The sequence below is a fragment of the Neophocaena asiaeorientalis genome, unplaced genomic scaffold, assembly GCF_003031525.2.
Source record: "Neophocaena asiaeorientalis asiaeorientalis breed wild unplaced genomic scaffold, Neophocaena_asiaeorientalis_V1.1 scaffold473, whole genome shotgun sequence".
NCBI lineage: Eukaryota > Metazoa > Chordata > Mammalia > Artiodactyla > Phocoenidae > Neophocaena > Neophocaena asiaeorientalis.
Window position 1 is genome coordinate 743,589 of NW_020174935.1, and position 11,078 is coordinate 754,666.

At 57.1% G+C, this 11,078-nt stretch overlaps 1 protein-coding gene across 2 annotated transcripts in view; it reads left to right on the forward strand.

The window, feature by feature from the left end:
- The window catches only part of CYTH4 (cytohesin 4), an 18,689-nt gene extending 8,088 nt beyond the window's left edge, over positions 1-10,601 (forward strand). The window contains exons 6-11 of one of the 2 annotated variants that reach the window (XM_024761634.1): positions 310-458; positions 6,340-6,451; positions 7,841-7,917; positions 8,299-8,374; positions 8,876-9,030; positions 9,822-10,601. In XM_024761634.1, the coding sequence (XP_024617402.1) occupies positions 310-458; positions 6,340-6,451; positions 7,841-7,917; positions 8,299-8,374; positions 8,876-9,030; positions 9,822-9,851 (599 nt within the window). In that variant the 3' untranslated portion in view covers positions 9,852-10,601. The remainder of the gene's footprint in view (positions 1-309; positions 459-6,339; positions 6,452-7,840; positions 7,918-8,298; positions 8,375-8,875; positions 9,031-9,821) is intronic. The other variant, XM_024761633.1, reaches the window with a different exon arrangement.
- The last annotated feature ends 477 nt before the right edge of the window (positions 10,602-11,078 follow it).

Consider the following 11,078-nt stretch of genomic DNA (forward strand, 5'->3'; position numbering starts at 1 on the left):
CGAAAGAGCGGGAGGGTTTAAGTGGGTAGAAAGGGAAGAGGAGGGAGTGCCTGGCAGGGGCCCCAGAAGGAGCAGAAGTACCAGGATAGGAAGGCACACAGGGGCTCCGGAACTGACACCTGAAGCTTGTTTGGAGCAGGGAGCCCCATAAGAGTGGGAGGCGTGGCCAGGCCTCAAATGCCAAGCCGGGAGGACAGAGTGGACCTTCAGGACATTGAAACGGCCCATTCTTGGCCCCTAGAAGGGATTGGGGCAGGGGAGGGGGGAGTGGCCAGGGCCAAGACTGTGACCTCTGTCCCGTCCCCACAGACACCTGCTACGTCCTGTCCTTCTCCATCATCATGCTCAACACCAGCCTCCACAACCCCAATGTCCGGGACAGGCCGCCCTTCGAGCGCTTTGTGTCCATGAACCGTGGCATCAATGATGGCAGTGACCTGCCTGAGGAGCAGCTGCGGGTAAGAGGGGTGTGGCCCCACCTAGCCCCGCCCCCAGGCGTCCAGGAGGAGCCTGTCCTTAGGTCCATGGCCCAAGAGGGGCTCCTCTAAGATAGGCCGCTCCAGGAGAGGGCGCTGCTGAGATGGCCCTCCCAGGTTGGTCACTGTCTTGAGAGGGACCATCACAAAAGAGGTTGATCCCGAGAAGGGCTTTCCCAAGTGGGCCCATCTTAAGAAGGAGGTCCAAGACTGAACACCCAGGAGGTCCTCCCAGACCTCAGCCTTTGGGGATCTCTGGGCACCCATCATTCACACCTTCCAGAAAGGGTGCCTCACGCAGCCTAGGTCTATTTTTTGGAATCCCAGATTCTTAGACTCTCAGTGAGTCAGGGCTGAAAATCCCCAGACTCTGCTCAAACCCCTCCCTCTTTCAGAGAGGAAGGAACAGGTCTTCCACAGGCTACACATCAGCTCGAGAGTCGAGCAGAGCCCAGGCCTCCCATCCCCTCCTCAAACAGTCCCACCCCTGCTACACTGCACCGAGCCCTGTGCCTGGCATGGGGCACCCAGGGATGAGTAAACCCACATTCAGGGTCTGGTAGGAGGGTGATACACATGGGAATTATAACCCTGCGCGATTCATGCTGCACTGACCGTAGGATACGCAGCTATGGAGACACAGAGGACACTATTATCACTCTCCTGGGAGAAGGGGAAGGGTGCCATCCTGGAAGACTCCACAGAGGAGGTGACTTTTGAACTGGGCCTCGAACGTTGAGTGGGAGTTTGCCCAGAGGAGAAGCAGGGAAAGGACATTCCAGAAAGAGGAACTAGCCAGCATCCGACCTGGTTGGGAAAGGGAGGGGCATCCAGAGTGGCCAGCTGGGTATATACAGACCGTGATGGGCACCGAGGTTGGGCCAGAGAGACCATACTTCGAACGACAGCCTCAGGAGTTTGCCTGCTTCCTATGGGCAAAGTGGAGCCAGGAGCTGTTGTAGAAACACAGGAGTGAGATTCAAAGCCTGGCTCTGCAAAAATGAATTGACGATTCATTTCTAGGACCAGAGACGCCCCAGAGCTCAATAGAGCTTCAGTTCCCTCCAGGTCAGAGCACGGCAGGAGGGGAGGAGACGGTGTGAACCCCACCCTGGCAGCTTAGCACCCTGTGTACCTCCGACAGCAGAAGTCTGGTCGGTGTGGGGAAAGCCTGAGTCTGGAGCGATTCTGGTGCCCCTCGGTGTTTGAGAACAGCCTCGCCCTTAGCCCACCCTCCTCCTTGGTCCCCAGAGACAGTTTATCCTGGTGGTCAGGGGGCACGACGTAAAATGAGGGCTTGAAAGTAGGTTAGAGCTCAGGTCAAGTACCATCTCCCTGTTTGCCCGCTGGGTGACCTTAAATAATGACTCACCCTCTTGGAGCCACCATTTCCTCAACCAGGAGAACAGGGATAATGATGCCTGCGTCACAGAGCTGCTGTGAGTAGTAATTTTTAAAACTGTAAAGGGCATAGCCCATGCCAGGTACATAGCACGAGCTCTAAAGTGCAGCTTAGGTCGCCATCAAGAGTAATTAATAATAATTTAAAATCCCCAGCCCTTAGTAAAATGCCTAAAACGTGGAAAGCATTTGAAAACTGGGAACACATCTCATCGCGGTACCTGGGGCCGGAAGCTGGGCGCACCTTGTCCAGCAGGTAATGAGTTAATGACACGCCAGCACCCGTCCTGTGGGATCTCCCAGGTGCCACTGTATTGCTTCAGCCCCCAAAGAGCCTCCTTCCCTCCCGAGGTATTTTTCCCAATTCAAGCCTTTTGTTAATAACAATGCACTGCATTTGTATAGAGCTTGTAACTTTCTTCTCATAGGGCTTTCCGGTCTACTATCTCAATTTAGCTTCAAGCTCTTCCTGGGAGGTCTGGGAAGGGTTTATTATCCTCCTTGGCAGCCGAGAGGGGCAGGCACTGAGCAGGGAAAAGAACAGAGCGTTGGAGTCACAGCCACATCCAAGTCCTGGCTCCCCCATTTTCAAGTTGTGTGACTTTAGGTAAGTGGCTTGACCTCTCTGAGCTCCCGGTTTATAGGATTAGTGTAGGTAAGCTTATAGGATTGGTAAGGTATTTAGCACAGCACCTGTGTCGTTGGACTGCCTAGTTAATCCAGAAGCTTCCCAGGACACAAAGTGAACCACACTGGCCTGGTCCTTGCTCTTCAAAGCCTTGCTCTTCAAGGCTTTCACAGGAAGCTGCTCAGGACCGGGGGTCCTCTTGCTTTCTCTTGGGGTCTCATCCTCCCCGTGTGTAAAGCAAGGACTCGGCTTTAAGCACCTTCAGGTATTGAGTTTGCAGCTTTGCAAAAGGATTCTCCAGGACACATAACATTTTTAAGTGACCTGATTTATGAAATTAAATTGACACAGATACATCACCTAAAGAGAGGTCACCCCGTGACCATGAGGGTGTACAGCTGGGAAAGGCTTCAAAGAGGTGCATGATGGGAGCTGGGGCTCAGGCATGTTGAGTGGGTCTTGCCCTGGCCACCCTGATGGGGACGGGGCGAGTGCCTAAGAAACTCAGCCCAAAGGTACAGGGTGTAGACTCAGAAGATGGGAGATCAAATCCCAGCTCTGCCCTTATGGTTGTGTGCCCTTGCGTGTGAGCCTCAGTTTCTCCATCTGCAAAGTGGGCTGATGACACTGACCTCACATTGTTCTCCTGAAAAGCAGACAAAGCACTTCAAGAACCTGGCACCACTCACCGTGACAGCGTTGCCCAGAGAGGGAGCCAGGGTGGAGATGGGGAAGAAGCAGAGAGGATAGAAGGAGGGCTTGTCCACTCTCCAGTGCCACAGGTGGAGAAACCGAGGTCCGGGCAAGGGAACAGTCTCCCAGTTCAGGGCATCTTCTGCTGCGGGCAAGGCCGGACCTCCTGGGTTCCTGTCCAAGCGTCTCCATCAGAACTGACCATATGCTGGGCCCATTAAGCCATCTCGACAACCTTAGGCAGCAGGTACCATCCCCAGTTTACAACGAAGGAAACTGAGCTCCAACAGAGGTAGCTGGCCAAGGGTCTCAGTCTGTGAGGAGTCCAGATTCAAACCCACGTCTGTCTGACTCCAAAGCCCTTCCCTCTGCAGAGACCAGAAAGCAAGATTAGGGGATGGAGACCTTGGCCGTGTTTCCCAGCTTCCAGTTTCTTCCTGGCTGGAGGAATCTCAGCTCATATCATGGAAAAGATGGGGGATTGATGGTTGGCTTCAAGCTCGGCTAGATCCAGCTGCTCAGTGAGGTCAGAAGAGCGCAGTCTGGTCTCTCCATCTCTGAGCAACCTCCTCTTCCAAGTTGGCTTCCCTCTTAAATAGGCTTTCCCCAGGTTGCAGCAAAGATGGCCTGGGCAGCTCCAGGCTTCCATCTTGCTTTATACTCTAAGCTAGAATCCCAGAATTAAGGCTTAGTGAATTAAGGCTTATTGACTGGCGGGGGTCACAGGTCCCTCTCTGAACCCGTCCCCGTGACCAGTAGGATGAAATGCTCTGATTAGCCAGATGGGAGTCATTCACAGTCTCCTGGAGCCTGGGGGCATGGCAGGTGGGCAGTGAGTGTCAACCCCCCCACCCAGACAGCAACCTGGACAGAAAGTCCAGGTGCAAGGATGTTTTATTACAGGGAGCGGGGGCAGGGGGAGCCTGGGGTTTACAAGGTACAGGAAATGTGGGTGAACTGAGCTGTTTCCCTTGTGGGGGCAAAATGTGTAGGCTGTTGGGCGCCTGCCAAAGGTGCCATGGGGCTCCCTGTGGGTGTCATGAAGGATGAGGCCCTCCCTGTCCCCCCGCTCACTTCCTTGGGCCTTCAGAATATTTGTGCTGCCAGCTTCGCTGACAAGGCCTTGCTGCCACAGACCTTGTTCAACCGGCCACCACCACTCGGGGAATCCCAGGGCCAGGCTGGGCCAGGGCAGGATGGGTAAGGCAGGGCTTCCCGGCTGCTTTAGGGATGCAGGGGTTCCAAACAGAGAAAGTGGTCCCTGCTCTTCCGCACTCACCCCACCACAGCCAGCGGAGCCCACTCCATCAAACCCAGGAAGACCTGCTTCCAGCCGGCACTCTCCTCCCCCCATCTCTTACCCCTCCGCCACCCCTAAGCTCCTGGATCAGAAAAGCCCTTTAAAAACCAGAAAACACCATTTCTAAAACTTTGGGGAATCGAACAGTACTCGGGAAAATTTTCCTTTAAAATTTCGAGGAAACCGTCTGAACAGCAGCACAGACAACTGCAACAGAAGGAAATGATGTCATTATCTCAAGGATAGAGACCCAGCATTGTGTCTGGCTTTAGTCAGCAGAATTAGACAATTTAGAATGTGTTTTCCAAACACTCGGGAAATCTGGGCAGGTCGTCTATGGAATGCAGTGCCCCACGGCAGGGGGTTCAAAACACACAGGGGTGATCTGTTGCCAACATCCATATCTCTCCCACAGGGAGGTCTTAGCCCTGGCTTGCATACTTCCAGTGACAAGGAACTCATTACCCTACAAGGTTGCTCCTTCCATATTTCAGCAGCTCCAATGTCTAGAAAGTCCTCCATAGAGAACTAAAATCTGCTTTCTGAGAAATTCCTACCCCCCAGAACAGGTCTCTGGTCTCTGCCTAGGAGAGGGGGCTTTAAGAGCCTAGGTCAGCATCGCACCTTGAGTCACAACATGGGCAGCCAATCTCCAACTCCCTAGCAGGTCCTCTGTGTCCCCCAACCCACGATACACCTGGAAGTCTAGCGACTGCACCTAAAAGAAGAGGAGACCCCTTCCCCCTTAGATGTTGTCCAGAGAGGCACTGAATCCGGCTGCTGTGCCCCAGAGAGAGAGTGTGTGTGTGTGTGTGTGTGTGTTTGCGTGTGTGTGTGTGTGTGTGCGTGTGCGTGTGTGCACGTACACGCATGCACACGCACACACACTGGTGAACATGTGTGTGCCTGTACACATCCCAGCCAAGCATCCTGTCTCAGTGTGTGTTTGCGTGTGTGTGTGTGTGCGTGTGCGTGTGTGCACGTACACACATGCACACGCACACACACTGGTGAACATGTGTGTGCCTGTACACATCCCAGCCAAGCATCCTGTCTCTAGCACTCTCAGACATGGGGGTGAAGGACCCTGACTCACTCATCTGACCCTTGAGAGCGGTGCTGGGTGGTCAGGGGGCAGGGAGGGGCTCTGACCCCAGTGTAGTCCATTTACTCTCCCTAGAACACTGGGGGTCAGCATTGTCCATTTTTCAGATGTAGACAGAGCGGCTCAGAGAGGTTGAGGGGTGTGCCCGGGGTCACACAGTCATCAAATGACCGAGCTGGGATTTCAGCCCAGGTGGCCTGACACTGAGCAGGTGCTCTTCCACGCGCCTTCTCCCGCCACTGGCTAGGATTCCAGCAGGAAGGTGGGGGGTGGGAACCATCGGCCGCTAGGTCAGCAAACAGTCGCTACCCTGCTTTAGGCCAGGCCCTGGGGGAGGCTCTGGGGTTATGACACCCAGGCCTTTCCTGGAGGAGCTCCCTGTCTACCTGGGGAAGTCAACCTCAGCAAGCAAACTGACAGCAAAACAACTGGCCGCTGCGGGGACCATGGGTGACGCAGCCAGCACGGTCTCTCTGCCGGGCTCACCCCACCCGCTCCATTCTACACTAGCACAGGGGGAGGCATGACATGGGGTTGGGGACAGGGGAGCACCACTGGGCCTGCGGGGACCGGGGAGGGTTTCCCCAAGAAAGCCAGGGACCAAGGAGGAGCTAACAGGAGGGGAAAGAGTTTGCCCAGAGGGCCAGTGGCCTGCCCGAGGTCACACAGGCGGAACCCAGGCCCTGGACTGGGATGAATGTTATGGCGGGTCTTTCCCTCCCTTCTCTCGGGGCAGAACCTCTTCGACAGCATCAAGAGTGAGCCCTTCTCCATCCCCGAGGACGATGGCAACGACCTCACTCACACCTTCTTCAACCCCGACCGCGAGGGCTGGCTGCTCAAGCTAGGTGAGACCGTGCTCACGCACGCGGGGGACGCGCACCGACGTGCCTGCACACTCACGCCACGCGGCTGCCACACACACGCACTTGACATGCAGCCTCGGGGGTACAGTCAGGTCAGCCCCAGGTCTCCTGACCCCTGGAGCAGCAGTCTGCCCGTGCCATCCGTCCATCTGTCTGTCCTGGGGATAAGGGGACAGTGCGGGAGGGGAATGATAAGCAGGAAGTGGGGACGGGAAGCTGACTGATTCATAGATAAACGGTTCAACCGCAGGTCCTTCCTGAAGCGATTCTGAGTTAGCCCAGACCCAGTGAGGTTAGAGCATCTGCCCAGGGCCACACAGCCAGCCAGTGGTGGATTTTGGTGGGCAGAGGGTTGGGTGTCCTTGAAAGACAGAGGGAGGGAGTGTGACAGGATGTGGCTCGGGGAGCCTCCCCTCAATGGGACTAGGGGACACGGAGGGCCTCGGGCCTGCAGAGGGGAGCTGTGGCGGGTGCCACAGCTGCAGCGGCTCCGTGTGCTCCTGCTACCCCCACACACTCCTGGGCGCCGCCCCAGCAGGGGCAGCCCAGCCAGGCACAGTGGTCCTCCAGGGCAGGGGAGGACAGACGCCTCGTGTTGGAGCAGGGGTCCTGGCCCGGGGTGCCCATCTAAGCCCTCCATCTCTCCAGACCCACCTCCCAGTTTACCCCCCTGCAGACTGCAGCCTCCTTCCTCGCCCAGCTGACTGTCCTCAGTCCCAGGGAAGCTCTAAGTCACAGATCCCAGCTCCTCCACCCATCCTCAGCCTGAGTTTCCATAGCTGCAAAATGTCCCATCCCTGGGACAGTTAAATGTGTGGGAAGCCAAGCACTTGGGCTCTGGGGCTGGGACACTGGGGTTCAAATCCCAGCTCTGCAGACAGACCTCGAGCAGATGACTTAGCCTCTCTGCACCTCGCTCTCCTCATCTGTAAAATGGGGTTAATAATGGTCCCCTCCTCATAGGTGGTTATACGGATTAGTAAGTGAAAGTTTTTTGAAATCTCTAGAACGTTGTCTGGCAAATGAAAGATGAAAGGCTTAGCATAGTGTCAAGCAGGGAGTGGGCCAAGGCATGAACGGAGGGGTGAGGGCAGCAGGAAAGTGCAGGGAATGACCAGCCTGCCCCAGGGCCTGATCATGGAGGAGCCTGGGTCAGGCAGCTCAGGGGCAGTGCGGGGGTGATAGAGCAACTCAGGTTTTAAGTCAGGAAGGGATAGATAAGGGGGAAGGTGTGGCAGGCAAGGGGTTGGGGGCTTGCTGCTCAGGTGGGGGCCCAGAGGAGAGCGTCTGAGGCCCTGCTGTTCCATGGAGGGAAGTGCTGATGGCCCAGGGCAGAGGAGGGCTGACTGACTCCACCACTGGCTTTCGCAGGCGGCCGCGTGAAGACGTGGAAACGACGCTGGTTCATCCTGACGGACAGCTGCCTCTACTACTTTGAGTTCACCACTGTGAGCCTTACACTGCCCTGCCCCTCCCCCCAAACCCTTTCCAGACTCCCACTAAGTGGTCCATTGACAGAGCTTGGGGCCCCTTGAGATCTTTCGGACCTCCTCCACACCCATTTTACAGATGGGGAAAACTGAGCTACAAAGAAGGGAAGGGGCTGGGCCAAGGTGCAAGGCAGAGCCGGGGCTTAAAGTCAGGCCTCCTGACTCCCAGCTCTTTCTCAGCTCTTTCCGTGCTGCTCCCCTGCCCTCTCCAGGGCTGCACAGAGTCGGGGGAGATGGGCACACTCCTCTCTGGGTCTAGGGAGCCCCCAAGGTCACTCCCTGCCCTTGGCTTTGAAGCTCCATTTGCAGATCCTGACCTTGTCTCCCGTTCCCCTGCAGGACAAGGAGCCCCGGGGAATCATACCCCTTGAGAACCTCTCAGTGCAGAAGGTGGATGACCCCAAGAAGCCAGTAGGTATCGGTATGGAGGCCCGAGGCCAGAGCGGCTGCGGGAATTTCCAAAACAGGGTGGGAGGAGAGGGGGTGCCCATCACACCTTCCGGGTGGCTCAGGGTTGCCTCAGTCTCCCTCCTGGGGCCGTGGATCCTGCGGGCAGGTCAATGGCATCAAGAGGGCCCGGCCTTGCTGACCCTCAGAGCCTGACACTGGCTCGGGGACGTTCAGTAAGTCTCCACTCATTTCTGAGCCTCAGTTTCCCCATCTGTCAAATGGGGATTTGAAGAAGAATCATGGATTTAGGCCGAGCCAGGCACGTAATAAGTTCTCAGCGTGAGGAACTGCAGCTTCTGCCCCTTTGCCTCTCACAGGAAGGCCCGGGGGTCGGGTCTTTCCTGCCGCTCATCCAAGCGCTGGTCTTGCCCAAGTGTCTAGGCCTCTCTGAGCCTCCCGGAGAGCCCAGTGTAGCAGCCCTCTCCTTCCACCCCTGCCCTGCCTTCACCTGGCCACTTACCCACAGTTCTGCCTGGAGCTCTACAACCCCAGCTGTCGAGGCCAGAAGATAAAGGCCTGCAAGACGGATGGCGACGGCAAGGTGGTAGAGGGCAAGCACGAGTCCTACCGGATCTCGGCCTCCAGCGCCGAGGAGCGGGACCAGTGGATCAAGGCCATTCGGTAATGGGTGGGCGGACTGGTGGGGAGGTGTCTCCTGTCACCTTCCAGAAGCGCCTACTTCTCTTGGAGCCCTGTTTCCTTGTCTGTAAAGAGGGCTAACTCTAGAATCTCCCTCCTGTTTCTGGCATGCAAATCCCTTCCACACATATTCTGTGAGCAGCCCCTCTGGGCCGGCACAGTGCCAGGTCCAGGACACAGGGGAGAGAGGCACCGCCTTCGTAGGGATGGTGGAGGATCACGGGAGATATTGCATGTAAAGCTCTTTGCCCAGCGCCTGTTAGCATCAGGACCCATAGTGGCCCTGGAAAGACCTGATGGAGGTGGAGAGGAGGCCTTTCTAGGTGGAACAAACAATGCAGGCAAAAACAAGGGGGCACGTCAGGCCAAAGCCACGCTCACCTCCATTTTACACATGAAGACTGAGGCCCAGAGAGTGGAGGGACTCGCCCAGGGCCACACAGCCAGTGAGGGGCAGAGCCGTGACCGGCAAACAGTCCTGCTGGTTCCACCTGGGCTCTTGTCACCTCCTTCTGAGAGTCTGTTGGGAGCCTGGGGAGGGGTCCAAAGACATTTGGGGGCAGAATTCCCAAGGCTCTCAGGCCTCACCCCCTCCGGCCCCGCCCGTGGGACTCTGGGTTAGGCCAGCGAAGCTGGACACACCCTGGCTTGGTCCTTGCTGGGGTCATCTGGCTTTTCCCCTGAGGCAGGGCAGGCCGACCCCTCCCTGGGATATGAGACTCTTTAAGTCAGCCTGCCCAGCCCTTAAATCTTTTCACCTACTCTCGCTCCAGAGCCAGCATCACCCGTGTCCCCTTCTATGACCTGGTCTCTGCTCGGAAGAAGAAGATTGCCAGCAAGCAGTGAGCTTCCTGGGAGGTGGTGCCCAGCTTCCTGGGAACCCCGTGACCTGTGGTACCTGGAGACCTACCTCCCACCCCAGGGTACCCTTTCCTGGCCCGCAGACATCCTCCTTCAACCCCCTTCACTTCAAGCTGACAGCAGAGGGGAGGAAGGGCTCAAGAAAGAGGGTGGGTGGGAACCACCGAGGGCCCAAAGCCCGATCATGAGGCCGCTGGCCCTGGACACCCAGGAAAGGCCCTGCCCCAGCCCCAAGTCCACCGCAGTAAGGGGTGAGGAAAGCAGCCCAGAACCCGGCACCCCGCCCTCTCTCTGGGGCTCAGTTTCCTCTCCTGTCAGACATCTCCTTGCCCTCTGAAATGCTGTCAGCCCTCGGAGCAGGAGGGGCCTGTATGCTTCCTACCCTCCGCCATGGTGATGCCCCCTCCTTCTGCTCAAGGGGTTTCTCGGCCAGCCCCTCCCCCATCCCCATCTGGGGCTTGGCCTTCCCTGCCCAAGGGACACACGTACACATCTCAGACCCACCGAGAAGACCTCTGGGAGACCTGAGAGCACTGGACTAGAAGCCCTGATGCCACGGTCTCGGTCCCAGCTCTGTCTCCAACTTGTTGTGTGCCCTCGTCCAAGCCACCCTCCTTCTCTGGTTCCTGGAAAACTACGGTGTTTGGAGAGAAATGTCTTGGCCCTTCTGGCTCTGTGCACCGCCCCCACTGCAACCTCCAACCTGCCAGCAATGGCCCTAGGTAGGTCCCAGCAGGGCGTGAGCTGGCCACCTCCCTCCTCTGAGACTGCTTCCTCTCGGTAGAAGGACAGGATTGGACTGGGTCTCCTAAGGAGCTTCTGGCTGGAGATGTCTGCACCAGAGCTGGAGGGGGCTCTGGACTGAAGGCTGCTGGGAGGCAGAGCGCAGAGTGGGCTCCATCCTCAAGGATGTCCAGCTTAGAGAAGGGGCGGGTGGGACTCCTCAAGAAAATGGCAGACAGCATCCCAGACAGATGTACTCAGGCGGAACTGGCGGTACAATCAAGAAGCCAAGTAGAGAGCTTTGTGAGCTGTGGTTACCAAGAGGGTTACCTGTGGCTACCTGGAGGCAGCGGCCATGCCAGTGAGTGACACAGAAGCTTGTAGCAGAGTCTCAGCTACAGCTTCCCTGCTGGACCACTGCCCAGGGCTCCTGTGGTGGTGAGCAG